Source organism: Hyaena hyaena, unplaced genomic scaffold, assembly GCF_003009895.1.
Source record: "Hyaena hyaena isolate Hyena2069 unplaced genomic scaffold, ASM300989v1 scaffold_287, whole genome shotgun sequence".
Classification (NCBI taxonomy): domain Eukaryota; kingdom Metazoa; phylum Chordata; class Mammalia; order Carnivora; family Hyaenidae; genus Hyaena; species Hyaena hyaena.
In genome coordinates, this window is record NW_024080919.1 from 830,650 (window position 1) to 849,106 (window position 18,457).

Sequence of the window (18,457 nt, forward strand, 5' to 3'; positions counted from 1 at the left end):
TTTTCAGAAAGTATTTTAATATAAGATATATGAACTGTATGATATGTGACTTTAATGATTTTCAGTTTAGATCCCTCAATTTATGGTCACATCTCATACATGTTATATTTATTACAACTGACCCTCTAGTGGAGAATGGAATTGAACTGCTTTAGAAGAGATATTTTATATATTAAACATACTAGAACTTTAAAAACAGAACTTGAGAAAGTCTTTGTATACTAAAATTAATAGAAGTTAGGGGTGTCTGGGTGGCTCAGTCGGTTAAGTGGCTGATTCTTGATTTCAGTTCAGGTCATGGTCTCACAATTCCCTTGAGTTTGGGCCTGCATGGAGCCCTGACAATATGGAGCCTGTTTGGGATTCTCTCTCTTTCTCTCTGTCCTTTCCTCAAGCGTGCTCTCTTTCAAAATAATAAATAAATTTTTAAAAAATAATAGAAGTTAAAAATAGAAGTTAATACAAGGCTCTTTCACATCTACTCTTAGGTAGTGAAGGGGCAACGGACAGTCAGCTGGATTTGAAAGTCGTTTCTGAGATTGTGGGAGTACTACTAGTATGTGAACGAATACTGGAGATGGCTCCCGGCTCTCTTTTGGGTAGCAGGCTGGAAGTGTGGGCAAGATAGACTCTAGAGGAGGGAGGTCAGGTTTGTACAGAATGGAAATGGGTTCAGTTTTGACAGGTTCATTTTTCACTGTCTCTAGGACATGCGTCAGCAGGCTAAATGGATGTCTAGCCGTGACTTGGATGCACAGGTCTAGAAATCAGGAGACCTACCTTCCACTGTTTGATATATAACCTATGTAATAATCATTTACATTTATAGAATACATAATATAGCAAATGACAAATCAGTTACTAAGGTTTTTTTTTTTTAATTATTTATTGGGGCACCTGGGTGGCTCAGTAGGTTAATCAACCAATTCTTTTTTCCAGGTTTTAAAACTTATTTGCATATTAAAAACTGTGCATTCCAATAATTAAACTCATTAGAAAAAAATGGCACTCTGATTAAACTGCACTTTACAGCCTGCAGTACACCTTGGACCAGCGTGGCTTTTCCTCTAGACTTCTCTGTCATCCCACCCAGCTTCTCCCTTCACCAACATGCAAGTTCTTTTCCTTTGCTGCCAGGCATACAGCAGATGGAACGGCAGGCACCTTCATTTGTCAGTAGTTCTCGATTCTTTGATGTGACAAGGGGCAGCACAGTCATTTAAACTTGATCCAACCTCTTTGCAGCTTTTAACAAAGTTAAACAGCTAAAAGAAGTAAAATAAGAAGACAATGCTTCTGGAAAGTACAGTGCATATTGGTGGCACACACCTCATTACGATTCGCCTGCTTGCTTCTCCTGTTCAATCATTTCTTTTGAAGGCAGTGGATTTTTCCCTTGGGTTTCTGTCTTCTTCAATTTCCACTTAATTAAATTTCTCAATCTCAGTCATATCGGGTTTATCAGACATGGCTGTAGAGGAAGCGGAGCGAGTGAACGAGCAAGCGAAGTCCAATCTGTGCAGTGGCCTCTGCTGAGTGCCCAAGCCATCAATTCTTGATTTCAGCTCAGGTCATGATCTCATTGTTCCTGAGATGGAGTTTTGCCTTGGGCTCTGTACTGAGAGTGAGGATTAGGATTCTCTCTCTCACTCTCTCACTCTCTCTCTCTCTCTCTCGCTCTCACTCTCTCTGACACACTCTCGTACTCTCTCTCAAAATAAACATTTTTAAATTTTTAAATAAATAAAATAAAAAGTTATTTGTTATTAGTTTACCTACTGTATACATCATGGCATTAGTAAGCCATGAAGCTCTCAATTCAATGATCATCCCCAGGTTACAGAAATCAGGAGCAATACCTTGAATGGAAACTGCCTTATTCATAAGCAAAGGGTTTCCTCTGTATTGATTCTACAACTGCAGCTTCTATAAATGGATTTTTCTTAAGAAAGTTTCATTCCAACTAAGCTAAAACTTTCTGTAATCACTTTATTTCCTCTGAGCTTCCTTTCCAAATATCTTATAAAAATAAGAATCATGTCCCAAATTACTAAGCAAATCTTTCTTGTTTAAGGGAATTTTCCATTGTTCTCTGTAATATTTATTGCTGCAAAACAGATTACCCCAAAATTTAGTGGTTTAAAACAATACGCATTTATTATTTCACAGGTTTCAGGGGTCAGGAATTTAGGTCCTCTCCTTCAGGGTATCTCATAAGTCTTCAATCAAGGTGTTGGCCAGGGATAAGGTCCCGTCTAAAAGCTCAACTGGGACAGGACTGACTTCCAAACTTAAACAATAGGTCTCAGTTCTTCACTGGCTGTTGGCTAGAGGTCATGTTCAGTTCTTTACCATATAGGGCCCTCCTAAATGACAGTTTGCTCTATCAAGGAGTGCAAGCCAAAAATGCAAGAGAGTGTCTGCTAGCAAGACAAAAGTCACAATCTTTTGTAACCTACTTACAGAAATGACATTTCATCAACTTTGTTTTATTGGTTAGAAAAAGTCACTAAGTCCAGCCCACACTCAAGGGGAAGGGATCACACAAGGGCATGAATACCAGGAGGTGAGATCACTGAGACCATCTTAGAAGTCTGCCTACCATATTCACTAATATTTACCAATCTTAAGGTCAAGAAAAAAAGAACAGTTAACTCCAATAACTGCTAATTTTTCTGTATACAGTTATATGATGTTATACATGTCTAGGCCCTTGGTTGGTTTCTCATTGAAAGTAACTAATCATTAAAGCTTTTGCTTAGTGCTTCACAGAACACTATATAATATGTACTCTAGAAGGTCAGGAAATACATACTGATGGACAAAAATAGAACAACGTATGAAATAAAAAGTGTGATTTTGTCTAAAGTTACTTGGAAACTCCACTGGAGACTTTTTAAAATGTGCTTCGTAGCACTATTCTTCCAAAAGTGCCTTTTTTTTTTTCTTTTTTTGCCCAAGAGTGCCTCTTAAAATGATTCTCATGACTTCACAACATTTTTTTTTACAAATAAAAATCTACCAACATCTGTCAAAATGTAAATCTTAGAGTACTTCATACTGAATGTACAAATGTGTCACTGAAGACAAGTATTTCTTGTAGTCTGCCAAATTTCTGCCACATTGGAAGATACACAGATGACTGTTTAACACTGTGTGCCACTAGACAGGAATTATATTTCACATCTTCTCCTTTTTTTTAAGCTTACTTATTCCGAGAGAGTGCCCATGCGCATGGGGGAGGCGTAAGGAGACAGAGAATCCCAGGCAGGCTCCTCCCTGTCCACGAAGAGCCCAGCTCGTCTGGAACTCACAACCCAGGACTCGAGCTGAAATCAAGAGTTGGACACTTAACCAACTGAGGCACCTAGGCGCCCCTATAGCTTTTTATTCTTTAGGCACCCCTCCTCCTCAAACTCTTTCCCCCGTATCTGAATCTAAATTGTTAGTTTCTGAATCACTGAATTATTATTTCTTCTCAGAACAAATCTCATCTCTGATGACTCTGACATCTTAACCAGCTCTGCTTCTCTCTTCCATCCAAACTACTTGGCCTAGTTATTGACTTATTTCTCTTTTCCTTACCTTCCCCCGCACAACCATTTATGACCTCATGGTTTCGATGATGCGTTCTATCCTGGAAACTGTTAAACCTATCTCACTTCACACTTAACATGTATAAACCAAAGTCATCTACTTCCTGTCAAAAACTTGCCACCTCTCCTCTTTCTCCATCACCATTCCTCTATCCCAGCGAATTCCCCGGAAGTATCTTCAACTTCTTCCTCCCTTTATCCTACCAATCTCTGTTAAATCACGTTTCAAGATGCCTCCTGAATTTGTTCATTCCTTGCCATTTCCTTTGCCTTCAACCTAATCCAGGCTGAAACTGCCTCACAACTGGACTTTAGCAACAATGTCCTGAATGGGATAAGGGTTCATCTGTCCATATCCCCCATCCTTCCTTCTACGTTACTCTTAACTGGAACAGTCAATGAGATATACGTAAGGGGACTTCAGCTTGCAATCAGGAGCCTCAGGGTAAATCCCCTCTCTGTCACCTCAGATATGACCTGTAGCCTATTTCTTTCCTTCCTCTCGGCCTGGGAGGTTCCTTGTCTGCAAAATGACAAGTTGGGACAGTCCACATGGGTTCCAAGTTGCCGTGCAACTCCAACAATCGCCTACTCTGATGCTTCTTTGCTCAAGAAACAGAAATAACAACTTTCCACTGTTCTCCACACTGACACCACTGATACCTCTACCCCCAACCCACCAAGACCCCAAATGTTACTGTCTTCCGGCATGCAGTGTTCCTTACATCCAGTTTGCTCAATTTACCACATCCCTAATGAGTCCCAGTCTTTCCACTGTAACTGTCAATTCTGTGTTCTATTCTTCTCCTTCATTTATAAATTATTCATTTCACAAACACTTTATAGAGTGACTGCTAATAGAAAAGGCACTTTTTGCTAGGTCCTGGAAATAGTGAAGTTAAGGACATAATCCTTGCCCTCAAAGAATTTACCATCTTATTGGATACAATGGATAAGTAACAAAATATAGTAATGTGTTCAATGCTATGCTAAGGAATTTAATACATCCTAGTTGTTCGGGGGACACAGAAGAGCAACACTTCACAAGGCCGAGTACATAGGAAAGCTTCAGAAAGGAGGTGCTCATTCCAGGCTGGGTCCTTGGAACTCAAAAGGGAAAATACGAATTGAGGAGGTAATAAAAACACTTCTAAAAACTTGGAAAGAATTAAGAAGGAAATAAAGCGTGTCCTGTTGCTTCCTTGAAAAGCGATGAGAAGAGGGTAAATTGCTTTTAAAACAGGGCATATTGGGCCAAGTGTCAAATCAGACTACCGGCTCGAGGGGGCAAGCAGCGGTGAGGCTGGTCACGACGAACGGAGTGGACCGTCACCCTGAAGACCCTTCCCCTTGAGGAGAGGGCGGGGAGTGTGGGCTCTACTTTGCTTCCGGAAATTTCCTGCTCCGTCGCTGGGAAAAGGCGGTGACTGGGCCCGAAACGCGTAAAGCCGACAGGACGGTCCAGGAAGGGGAAACGCGGCGCGCCAAAACTTGTCCTGGCTACTGTTCGGTTCACTAAACCGCCATTATGCCCGATGCCTCACGACCTCACCGAGTTAACCCGCTCCAGTCGGACCCCATCTAGTCGCCGTCGACCTGGGGCCGCCGCGTCACGGAGAGGCCGGCAGCACAGCGGCCAGCGCCGGTCACAGCGCGGGACGCTCCCACACCTCGCGCGAGATTTCCCGGAAGCCGCTGCCGCAGCAGGAGCGTCGGGTCGCCTAGCAACCGCTCCGCGGCTGTGGAGGAATCCGGCGCTGAGGAGACTCGGTTCCTCCCGCGGGAGGAGAGGTGCCTGCAGGGAAGAGGCGTGGGAACCGAGGGACCCACAGAGCCGCGTTTCTCAAACTTGTCTGCCAGTAAGTAAGACCTTCCCGGGCTACTGGTTAAAACGAGGACCCCTGGGCCGCATCTCCGGAAGTCTGTGTTTCCGACGGAGAGCGGGCGTCCGGCAAGGCTGCGGCCGGCGGCGGAGGCGCCGCGGGCCCGGAGCCGCATCTGCGCGCGCAGCCCCGTTGGTCGAGGCGAAGCCCGAGGCCGCGGTTCTGAGCTTTCTGAGAATTCGGAGGCGGTCCTGAGCCTTCGGAAGCCAGGGCCTGGGCTCGCTGCGGGAAACGCACGAACCAAACTCGGAAGCACCTTCCGTGGGCGGGTCGCCTGTGGGAGCCCCAGAGGATCGTTCAAGCCAAGGGGCCCACCCCACTGGGTTCCCAGAGCCTGGAAAGCAGCTCTAAACCGTCTCCCACAGGCAATCCAGATAGACATGTACTAGCAGGGGGAACCCTGAGATAACAGGTATCTAGTAGGGAAAAATTATGAAAAAGTAGTTTTTCAAACTTTAGAAAATAATGAACCTCTTTTAAGCAAAGCAAGGACACCCCACAAGTGCTGACATAATTTCTTTTGTTATAATGTTCTAAAATGAATCCAAATCCAAACTAGGTTCAATTTAAACAGCTGAAGCTTAATAATAGATCTAAAACAAACTACAATACCAATAAAGTTTAAATTACTGTTACATTAACAAGATGAATGGTGGTGTTTTGATGAAACTAAATCTTCTTGCGGATATGACTGCTACAATGCAGGTTCTTTTAAGTGTCTATTATTGTGTGCTATGGGTTGATTAAATTATTTCCCTTTCCATATTCAAGCCCCTGGAATGTTTTCTTATAGCTTGTTGATGGGGTCCATTGCCCTTACCCTGGATTAATAAATATTTCATTTCTATACCACATTTGGCCTCTTTACTTTCTTAATCATCTGAGAAAATCAAATTTAATTCTATACAAGCACCACTTTGTGCCCTGGAACCTAGAGCCAAAATGCATGTATAGTGTGGTCATTCGTGAGGATTCAGATGATCCAAAATTTCTCTGTTTTAGCCCAGGTTAGAAACAGAGCCTGAAGCAAAAATTCATACGATAACACTTTTGGTGGGGTTGCAACTTCAGGGAAGCAGGACAGAAAGGAAAAAGGAGTAAGAGATGGGAGGACAACACAACCCAGTATGTAACCCAAGAGAGCAGAGCTGTTTTCGGGAGGCCTTGGGACATGGCCCTCTCTCCTAGAAGTGCGTGGGGGAAAGAAGGGAGAATGAATCATGTGGCCACTGTCTCCCACATGTAAAATTTACCCCCACAAGGCATCACCCCATCACAGTACAGGCTTGCTCCTACATACATAGCCACTTGTATGGCAGTTTCGGCCCCGGCCGTGAGAGAGAAATCCTGGGGTGTAAACTACTTTAAGATGTGCGTTTTCACCAGTTATCGGTGTAAACATGATACTTGAAATTTCCAGAAAAAGTTCTAAAATTTTAAAATATGGGCTAACTGGTGAGGCACACATACCACAGTGATGGAAAAGAAGGCTCAATATTAGAGACCTGTTACGAATTCAGTGCAATTCCTAACAAAATCCTGATAGGCTTTTTCATGGAACATAACAAGTTGATTTTTTTTTTAAGGTTTTTTTTGGTGAGTGTGTGTGTGTGTGTGTGTGTATGTGTGTGTGTTTTAAGAGAAAGAGAGAGAGAGAGAGCGAGCAAGCACGATGGCACAAGCAGGGAAGGGGCAGAGTGGGAGGGAGAGAAAGAAAATCCCAAGCAGGCCCCACACTGTCAGCACAGAGCCTGATACAGGGCTCGATCCCATGAAAGCGTGAGATTGTGACCTGATCCAAAACCAAGAGTCAATCAGTTGAGCCACCCAGGCACCCCGGCAAGTTGATTTTTAAAATGTATATGAAAGAGTTAAGGAGGAGAGGCTTCTGGGAACATGGCAGAGTAGGAAGCCTCTGTGTCCCCACCAAGACAACAGATGCACTGGCAGACTCTGTTTGGAAGCTGAAGTCTACTGAAGGCTAACTTCCAGGAGAAGGATTAGACAATAAAGTGCAATAAATTTTGGTCAGTTTCAGTTCTACAGCAACTATTCATCCCCTGCACACAACCATGTAGCAGGGTTTCTAGAGTACCTTACATGTAGCTTGCAGAAGCCAAAATGGGCAAAAACATACTAGCCACCAAATATCAAGGATCTGTCCTCTGAGCACTGATTGCTGCTTGTGATCACAGTAAAGCAGACAAAATGTGCAAAGCAAAGCAAAATTAAACATGTTTACAAGAAGAAAGAAAAAGGTCTTTCTCTTAAATGTGGATAGGGAAAGGGTTACTAAATAAGCCACAAAAAGCATAAAATATGAGCAAAAAAATGGTACATCTGACTACATGAACGATATATAGCTTCTGTTTTTTAGAAGATGCCATTAAACACAAACTAAGGGGAAAATGGAGAAAAGACAAACTAAAGTCAGGGAACAGATACTTGCTACATGTATAATCAACAAAATATTGGTATCTGATAAAAATATAAATGTATCTAAAAATTACTTATAGAGGTGTCTGGGTGGCTCGGTCGGTTAAGCATCAACTCTCGATTTCAGCTCAGGTCAGGATCTCGAGGTTAATGAGTTTAAGCCCCACATTGGGCTCTGCACTGATGTGTGGAGCCTTCTTGGGATTCTCTCTCTTTCCCTCTCTCTCTCTGCCCCTCCCCTTGCTCTCACTCTCTCAAAAAAATAAACTTAAAAAAAAAGAGAGGACACAGAAAAAGTTACAGAGGGGATACAAATGTATTTATAACTTTTTCTATTTAAGATGACCTGTAGGTCCATGAGTGTGGGTATTATTCTTTAAACTTTCATCATGAAATATTCTTAAGGCAATATTAATAAAAGTTATTTTTACTTAACTAGAAACGTTGCTCAGAATATTACTGTCATGTTTGAAATTTGATCCATAAACAATAATCTTAAATTTTTGTTATAATGAATTCATGCAAATTTCAAAATCTACAAAAATTCAGTAATTTTATTCTACAAATTACATTTTGCATTTTAAAAACTAAGGATTCGGTCACTATCTTCAAATATTTTATTGTGGGCATTTTATATAATATAGCCTGGGTAGTTATGTCAATGTATGATAATGCACATTGAATTTCTCTTCTACTGAATTCATTTTCCTCCTGAGCATTGATTTCATGTCCAGAATACTATACAAACTGAGGTTCTTGGTTGGTAAAATTCCAGATATATTAGAATAAGAATGCTCAGTTTTAAACTATAATTTTTAATTATTTTTTTAACGTTTTATTTATTTCTGAGAGAGAGAGACAGCATGAGAAGGGGAGGGTCAGAGAGAGAGGGAGACAGAATCTGAAACAAGCTCCAGGCTCTGAACTAGCTGTCAGCACAGAGCCCGACGTGGGGCTCGAACCCATGAACCGTGAGATCATGACCTGAGCCGAAGTAGGACACCCAACCGACTAACCCACCCAGGCTCCCCTAAACTATGTTTTTAAAAAACAATAAATTTTACAAAACTGTGGTATTTATCACAGTTTTGTGATGGTTGGAAAAAAATGGGTTGCTTCAAACTTATGGACCACATATGGATCTCTCACATAAAGCAATAATTAATTAATTAATTCTTTTCCCATTACTTAACAGCGCTAATATACTCCAGGTCAAACAGTGAAGTAAACAGTATTCACCTTATCTCTGAACAAAACAATAAAGCAAAAATGGTGATAGCAAACATTTGTTGATCTATGTACCAGGCACTGTGCAGAATATTCTATACTTTTTTATCTCATATAATCTTCACAATATCCCTAGGAAGTAGGTACTATTATTATCCTAATTTTATAAGAAACGGAGGTAACACAGCCTCCTGGTGCTTATGAGGCTGTGTTCTTATACTGTATAGAAGAGGAGACAGAGTAAACTCATCCATATACACCTCAGCCCAGGCACTTTGCCTGGTTTGCACTGTGAATGGGGAACATGGGGGGAAAGAGAAACTGATGTAACATGCCCAAGATCGCCTAACCAGTGAGCAGTGGTACCAAAGTGTGAACCCAGGCAGTCTGGATTGAGAAACACTACATCGTGTTGCCTCTTTGTGGATTGCAGCTATAACAATTTTCAAGGCCAACACCATTTTCAAGTATTTTGCACCACTGTCCTATGTGCATACTTAAGGTTTTTTTACACCATGTGTTCTGATTTGAGGATTTAGAAAATATGATTACCATGGGTACAATGGAAAAAGGAGCCAGAAGAACATTCTGGTCTCATTCTCAACTTTCACTAGCGTAAGTAGAGACCTACCTCTGGGCCTTCATGTGAAAACATCAGATGATATTCCTTGACGAAAAAAATCCTTTAAAAGATGCCTACAGTAACAACTCAATACTAGGGAGAGGAAAAGATTAAAAGTAGAAATGAATGAGCATTGTATATTTGATTAATTTTGTTTTTTTTTAATCTGTTTTTAAGAATTAAGTCTGTAAACTTAGAAAATGCCTTTTAAAATATCTCTGAAGTAGCTTATCAAATAATTTCCATAAGAAAATTAAAAAGGAAGTCAATTTTTCCTAAATTGCCACGTACATAATGCCCCCTTTTTTTTCTTTTATTTTTAGAAAGTTGAGAATAAAACAATACCTAAACCTGCTTCCTGACATGGTAACAGAACAGAGCTACTGCTGAGGTTTGACTTATAGAGAAATCATGGTTCGACTAACCTTGGATCTAATTGCCAAATATAACAATCTTAAACCCCGAAAAGAAGAAACCACTTCACGATACCTGAGGAAAATAACTCATATAAATTTTTCAAACAAAAATATAGATGCAATTGTAAGAATTCTAAATTTTCTATTTTTACATAATTAACAATGTAAAGTTTAGAAGCTGGTGTCAGAAAATATGTCCTTATTAACTGTATTTTGATATTTGTTAACTGTATTTTGATTAGTCAGCTATATACTGTTTTCATTTTAATTTCCTGCTTATGATGTTAAAATTATTAGAACTAAATCTCTATAAAACATACCATTGTGATTGTTAAATCTATGTGCTAAATATATATATATGCACACATATATATCTATGTATATATCCCTGAAATACTCTATAGTGTAGCAAACTAGACTTGAAAGTGTTATGTTGGAAAACAATTTCAAAGGTAATACTTTTGTATAATTCCAGATCCTTGGACTATGAGTTTTTTTTTAAACATATCAAGTAGTAAGAATGAACTATATGAATACCACATTTTAAAACTTTAACAGTGAAATCTTTTTCACACATAATTTAACCAATTATATAAATGTTGGTTATACTGCCATTTATATCAGACCAGACTGCTTACTTGGATATACTCTGACACTGTATTTTCTCTGTGTTAAGTTGGCCTTAATGTTGGAAACTTTAAAGGGAGCAATAATCCTTTTAGGCCATTTGTATTGGTGTCTATTGTCTACAATAAAATGCTAAAGACTACAGATGAGAGAAATTTTCTCAGAAACACAGGTACGTGAAGGCAGGGATGATGTCTGTTTTGTTCATATCACTCTAAATCCCCCATCCAACACAGTGCCTAACCCATATTAAGTGCTTAATAAATGTTTATCAAATGAATGAAAAAAATACCAAAGCCCCAGGCACAAGTGTCAATTAAGACTTTTTTTTTTTTTTTTGCAGACTCTACCAAGTTCCTATTCTGTATTTCTTTCCAGTTTTTTTAGTGAATTCTTCTCCCCATGAATCCAGTTGCCCAGAAAACTCTCTACCTTATTACACCATTAACACACATTACAGGCAATTATACATTGCCCTCTGCAGACAGCCTCCATTTAATGTTCTTTTGTCCTGTCACAATTAGTGCTTCTTTGATGTAGATGACCCTTGTTAGGAGAAAAGCAAACTAAGTACAGTTGACCCTAGAAAAATATGAGGGTTAGGGACACAAACTCCCCCATACTCCTCAACACCCTGCCACCCAACATAATTAAAAACCCTTGTATAACTTTTAATTCCCAAAAAACTTAACTACTAATGGCCTACTGTTGACCAGAAATCTTGATAACGAACTCAATTAACATATTTTGTACGTTATATGTATTATATACTGTATTCTTACAATAAACTAGAGAAAAAATGTTACTACGAAAATCATAGGAAGATAAAATACATTACAGTACTATATAGCATTTATCAGAAAAAAATCCATGTATAAGTGGACCCATGCAGTTCAAATCCATGTTGTTCAAGGGCCAATTATATATAATTTACACTAAGATAAGAATAACTTATAAAGTGCCTAAGATGTCATTATGTTTTAAAAGATCTTGTTAATAAAAGCTGAGATTTTTTAAGGTTTTATTGTTTTAGAATAATCCCTATATCCAACATGGGGCTTGAATTTACACCCCCAAAATCAAGAGTTGCATGTTACACTGACAGTGCCAGCCAGGCATCCCAAGCTGAGGTATTTTGAGTATTCTTCACTCTAGCTCTTGCATACTTACTATAGGCTGACTCTACTACCACATAAGAAATGGCAGACTTTTAAAAATACCTTTAATTATTTTCTTATCTCAAAAGTAACTGATGATGTTCATTTCTATAAATAGATATAAAAAGAAAAAAACTGACTTGTAGTAATATCATGCAGAGAAAACCACTATTAACATGCAGGTGCTGTCCTTACAGTCTTTTTTCTAGGCATGTATTCATGTAGTTTTATAATAGTGGGTCAATTGAATGTACTGTTTTCATTTTGAGATCTATAAAATATTACTAAAGAAATTAAAGAATATTTAATGGTTAAACAGCATTCGTTTCAATAGCATCATCATAGTTTATTCATCTATTATTCTTGAATATCTATATGACTTACCATTTTCAGTATTATAAATAAGTTTACTTCTAATCCCACAGAAAGATTAAGCCCTGATTTATAATGTTGAAACATTAATTTGTTAAATGCTTCAATGCTTCCAGAGAAACCTAACTGCTTCCAAGAAAAGACGCTTGCTCTCGGAAAATCCTTAACCAATACAATTTTACTGATACAGTTACAGAATACTAAAACCTAGAACTAATTTTATAATCATTCTAGTCTTCTTTTTACTGTGCGAATAAGAACAGAGATACACTATTATATCTTAAGGAAATTTGCAGAAAGTAGAAAACTTTCTTAAAAACAAACTTCTAAGTTTCCAGGAGACTAAGTATGACCTGTTTTTGTTTTCCTTTTAGGAAGACCTCTCTCCTTGCAAAAATCTGAGTGTTTTATATTTGTATGATAACCGCATTAGTGAAATCACTAACCTGAATTATGCTACAAATCTGACCCATCTGTACCTACAAAACAATTCTATTTCATGTATAGAGAACCTCAGGTCACTAAAGAAACTGGAAAAACTGTAAGTGCTTTTTTTTTTAATGTTATAGTTGGAAATCTGTTTATTAAGCCTGATATGCTTTTATTTTGCAGGAGAGTGAGTTGTCTTAACCACTTATAAGGGTACCTAAAGCATCCTTAAAGGCTCAACTGGTGAAAAAAGTTTCCAAGGAAAATTTCCATGAAAACTTTTTGATTTTGATTTTCCATGAAAACCAAATGAACCCTGTGCCTTTCAGAATCACACACCTCAAAGGGCAGGGTCAGAGAGTTGATAATGTTGATTTAGGTTCGAGTGTAAAAAGGCATTTACTAGCTATAATGATTTTAATTCAATGATGAAGCCTGGTGGATTCAATTTTCCCAGGCTGGAAGAGCTATCAGTGCTTCTCAAAAAGTAGCCAATAACCTCAAACTAGGAAGAAGATGAGGGAAACGCTTATTAAAAACGCAGATGGCAGGGCGCCTAGGTGGCTCAGTCGGTTGAGTGTCTGACTTCATGATCTCACAGCGGTTCGTGAGTTTGATCCCCACATCAGGCTCACTGCTGTCAGTGCAGAGCCTGCTTCAGATCCTCTGTTCCCCTTACTGCCCCTCCCCTGCTCATACTCTCTCTGTCTCTGTCTGTCTGTCTCTCAAAAATGAATAAACGTTTTTAAAAATGCAGATTTCTGGGTTCTGACCTAGATAGAAAAATGAGAAACTCTAGGGCTAGGCCCAAAAATATTATTAAAAAAAAAAGTTTACTTATTTATTTTGAGAGAGCGAGAATGAGAGACCCAAAGAGGAGCAGAGAGAGAGGGGGAGAGGAAAAAATCCCAAGTAGGTTCTGCACCGTCAGCACAAAAGCCCAACATGGGGCTCAAACTCTAGAACTGTGAGATCATGACCTGAGCCAAAATCAAGAGTCAGATACTTAACCAACTGAGCCACCCAAGCGGCCCTAAAAATCTTCATTTTTAAACCTACTACTCAGATGATTCTTATGTGCCCTAACATATAAAAAGAGCATTGGTAGATCATTTAATAAGGACCATTCGATATCTCTCACTTTAATTTAAAAAAAAAACTTATTTCTCAGAGTAAATTAAGTATAAAATCATATAAATCTTTCATTGATTCATTGTAAAGAAAAAATTCTGCATATTTCTGCATACTGTGTATAACTTTCACACAGCTCAGTGATCGTTACTACGTTTTTATCATGTTTACAGACCATAATGTTCTCAGGATGTCTATTTAAAATTGTTTTATATTGAGGTGCCTCGGTGACTCACTCAGTTGAGCAGTTGAGCCTCTCACTCTTGATTTTGGCTCAGGTCATAGTCCCAGTGTCATGGGATCAAGCCTTGCACTGGGCCCCGCATCAGGCTCCAGGCTGAGCATGGAGCCTGCTTGAGATTCTCTCTCTCTCTCTCTCTCTCTCTCTCTCTCTCTCTCTCACCCCCTCCCTCTCCGTCTCCCTCCCTCCCTCCCTCTCTCCCTCTGCACTCTTCCTTGCTCACATCCTCTTTCTCTATCTTTAAAATAAAAAAATAAGTTAAACTGTTTTATATTTTGCAGGTATCTGGGAGGCAATTACATTGCTGTCATAGAAGGTTTAGAAGGATTAGAAGGACTAAGAGAGCTTCATGTTGAGAGTCAGAAGCTTCCCCTTGGAGAAAAGCTTCTGTTTGATCCAAGAACTCTTCATTCTCTGGCAGTAAGCCCACATTTGAGTATTCTGACAAAGAATATAGTGATTATCAGTTATAACGGAACAGGAAGGTGGCAAAGGTATATTTGGACATTATACATACTATGTATGTGTATATGGCCAGTTAAGAATTTATTTGAGGACTAAAACTAACTTTTCTCACATAATTTCTCTAAGACTCAGCAGCTATAAAGTTGGGATAATAATGCCTGCCTCTAGGGTACTAAAAGGATCAAAAGAAGGATGTGAAAAAGTTATGAAAATTATCAATTTCTAATCTAGATGTCAATTCATTCCTAATTTCAACCTTGGTGATTATCATGATTCAAAATTTTAAATTTTAGGAAAAAGCTTAAGGAAAGAATAATGGATAATTATTTGGTAAAATTTAAACAACCTAGAGAAAAATGTTGATGATAAATTGTCTCCTCGCTGGATTCTGATTTGATTGTAGACTGCATTACATATGATGACTCTGCCTCATCAAAAAGTAGATCTCGGAGGACCAGATTTGATGCTCTAGTTGTGACCCGACACCCAAATACATTGTGGAGGTGTCACAATTAGTTGAGAAGCCAGAGGGCGCAATGGAGGCTTTTGCTAATTCTCAAAAATGGGATTTGTTAGGATACACTCCCTTCAATTTTAGAGCAAGAGACCTAAAGTGAACATGGCTATATTTATAATTTCATTGGTTTTATTTCAAAAGGCGTAGAAATAGAATTCAAGAGGTTTGTGAACCAAATTTATAACAATTGAAAAACAGTGCTTTAAACAGAAAAAGAAGTGATCTGATTTCTATCCCACCCCTTCCCCATAGAATCTGCTGTGTCTCAGTTGACCCAAACAGACTGTTCTCACTGTGAGGATGACCAGTTTTATTATGAAATGCCACTAAAAACATTTTTGCTTGCTCAATTTTTATATAGATTCAAGCAGATTCCATAATTTTTAAAGCTGTATTTAAAGTCTTTAAAAGTATCAAGAAGTATTTTCTCTAAATGTTGCCTATATGGATGCCTTGGTGGGTAGAAACAATCTTGGTAGAGTTTACTGGGCCATAGATTTTAAGATGGCTTTGGACTATTGCTGCTCTATTGTGTATTTACGTCCTCACTAACAGCTGATGTTGATACCTCTTGTTAATTAGCTAGTTATTATTTTAAGTACCTCTGAACATGTGGATTATTAAGAGGAAACTAGAGGGAGAGAGAGAATTAAAAACCAGATATTCTTTCATTCTTATGTATCAAATTCTTATTTTTGAATTTGATGGTTTGCTTAAACTGAAATAAGCATTTTTCTACAGTGTGTTAACATTTGTTTGTTGGGGCATCTTTTTTTATATATATAATTTATTGTCAAATTAGTTTCCATACGACACCCAGTGCTCATCCCAAGAAGTGCCCTCCTCAATGCCCATCACCCACTTTCTCCTCTCTCCCGCCTTCCAGCAACCCTCAATTTGTTCTCAGTATTTAAGAGTCTCTTATGGTTTGCCTCCCTCCCTGTCTGTAACTTTTCCCCCCATCCGCTCCCCCATGGCCTTCTGTTGAGTTTCTCAAGATCCCCATATGAGTGAAAACACATGGTGCCTGTCTTTCTCACTGACTTATTTCGCTCAGCATAATACCCTCCAGTGCTATCCACGTTGCTACAAATGGCCAGATTTCATTCTTTTTCATTGCCAGGTAGCATTCCATTGGATATATAAACCACATTTTCTTTATCCATTCGTCAGTTGATGGACATTTGGGCTCTTTCCATTCTTTGGCTATTGTTGATAGTGCTGCTATACACATTGGGGTGCATACGCCCCTATGCCTCGGCACCGCTGGATCCCTTGGGTAAATTCCTGGCAGTGCTATTGCTGGGTCCTAGGGTAGATTTATTGTTAATTTTTTGAGGAACCTCCACACTGTTTTTCAGAGCGGCTGTACCAGTTTGCATTCCCACCAACAGTGTAAAAGGGTTGTTGGGGCATATTTTTTCTTTGTTTTTTGATTCCTGGCTTCTTTTTTCTATGAATATCTTTTATATTCTGGAAAGGGAAAGTCAGACTTATGAAGCAATTAGACAAAAATAGTAAGTCATATCGCAATTACTAAAGTCTTAAAATTATGTCCGAAAAAAATATGGCATAGAAACAAAATCTCCATGGATTTTAATTTTATAGCTTAAAGAGCAAAACAGCCTGAACTGATAAATCTTAAATTTTTCACAGATTAAGATTTCTGGTTCCTATATATAGTATTTAAATAGACTATTTACTAATGCTAATTTATTTTTCTTACAGAAATCCCTCTCCATATTGAATATCAGCAATAATAATATTGATGACATAAGGGACTTAGAAATACTGGAGAATCTTAATCAGCTCATAGCAGTTGACAACCAACTTCTGCATGTGAAGGTAGTGTACAGAAAAATTAGTTAAAAAATATTTACATGAAATTGTGATTAAGTCTTTTTTAAAATATCCATAAAATTTATTACTTTAAAAACTATCCTAGATTTACTTTAAAACTAGCTTTTGAATCTCTACTTCTTAATGTATTTATTTGCATAATTCTGCCCTGTTACCTGGTTTTCTCTTCCGTACCCCAGTGCCTCCACCCCTCGCCAAGAGAAAGAAGTTTCTCTGAGAAGGAAGTATGGGCTTTTACTCTCTGTATTATTTTTCCAGCAAATGTTTCCCTCTAGAGACTAGATTTCTTGCCACCTATCTGTGATTGCCCAATGAATGAATTTCTAGTAACTGTGGTTAGATCTAAACTCTCTCCTGGCTGCTCCTCCTTGGTGAAGTACCTGGAACTTACTCTACTTTTCACTAGCTATATTCATGTCATGTTAGGTCATATCATCCCATATTCATTCAGTTATTTATACATTCACATCACACTGAGCACCTACATGTCTGCCAGGCACTGTACCCTTCTGTGTAGATCAGAGGAAGGAAGGATATAGTTGGGGGCTCAAAAAACCTACAGTCAACAAGTAATGAGGCTACAATGTGAGTCTGTTTTCATAAGTATTGTGGTGGCACTAACTCAGCTTGGAGTTAGGGAAGACTTCCTGGAAACAGTCGTCTGTAAGCTGAGCCACTGCCATGACCTCACAGTTTCTGATTTGGCAATGAGATGGCCTGTGGTATAATTTCTTTACATGATGCGACAGGAAGAATAAAGAGCTTCTTTCCCCCATAAACAGAGCTCTTGTTTTCAAAACTACTTCCAGACAGCTATCCACTGACCTTAAAAAGGTTTTCCCTGGGGAGCCTGTGTGGCTCAGTCTGTTAGGCGTCCAACTCTTGATTTCAGCTCAGGTCGTGATCTCACGGTTAATGAGTCTGTGCCCGGCGCATGGCCTTGCACTGACAGTGTGGAGCCTGCGTGGGATTCTCTCTCCCCTTTCTCTCTGCCCTCCCCTGCTTGCACTCTCTCCCCATCTTTCTCTCAAGATAAATAAACTTAAAAGGAATTTTTTTCTCTAATCTTGTTTCCAAATTTAGATTTATTACCTAGTTCATCCCATAACTTCTATAAGCAGTAGATAATTATGAAAATAAATATTATATGTATTGTACTACAAATGAATTCCTCAGAATATCCAAAATGCCACTGATCAGGATGGATGTTTAAAATATAAAGACCAATAAGGAAGCATGACTCAATTAATTGTTTCAATTTACAACATGAAGGATGTAAGAAGTTCATGGGATAAATTCTGCATTCAAAAATATTTTAAGGAGCGCCTGGGTGGCTCAGTCCATTGGGCATTGGACCTCAGCTCAGGTTATGAACTCACAATTCATGGGTTCAAACCCCATGTCAGGCTCTGTGCTGACAGCTCAGAGCCTGGACCTGCTTTGGATTCTGTGTCTCCCTCTCTCTGTTCCTCCCCTAC

The 18,457-nt window shown here is 38.9% G+C and overlaps 1 protein-coding gene, 1 non-coding gene and 1 pseudogene across 7 annotated transcripts in view; 2 read left to right on the forward strand and 1 right to left on the reverse strand.

The window, feature by feature from the left end:
- Positions 1–929: 929 nt before the first annotated feature.
- On the reverse strand, positions 930–1,548 carry LOC120241681 (annotated as a pseudogene).
- Positions 1,549–5,391: 3,843 nt separating this feature from the next.
- PPP1R42 (protein phosphatase 1 regulatory subunit 42) overlaps positions 5,392–18,457 on the forward strand; it is a 49,536-nt gene continuing 36,470 nt past the window's right edge. For 5 of the 6 annotated variants that reach the window (XM_039246997.1, XM_039247000.1, XM_039246999.1 and 2 more), the window contains exons 1-5: positions 5,392–5,455; positions 10,088–10,304; positions 12,711–12,877; positions 14,419–14,557; positions 16,848–16,964. In XM_039246997.1, the coding sequence (XP_039102928.1) occupies positions 10,176–10,304; positions 12,711–12,877; positions 14,419–14,557; positions 16,848–16,964 (552 nt within the window). In that variant the 5' untranslated portion in view covers positions 5,392–5,455; positions 10,088–10,175. Of the gene's footprint in view, positions 5,456–5,830; positions 5,892–10,087; positions 10,305–12,710; positions 12,878–14,418; positions 14,558–16,847; positions 16,965–18,457 lie in introns of those variants that run through there. The other variant, XM_039246998.1, reaches the window with a different exon arrangement.
- Positions 9,328–9,450, forward strand: LOC120241704. Its single transcript, XR_005530933.1, has one exon. It is a non-coding gene; the product is annotated as a small nucleolar RNA SNORA51 (small nucleolar RNA).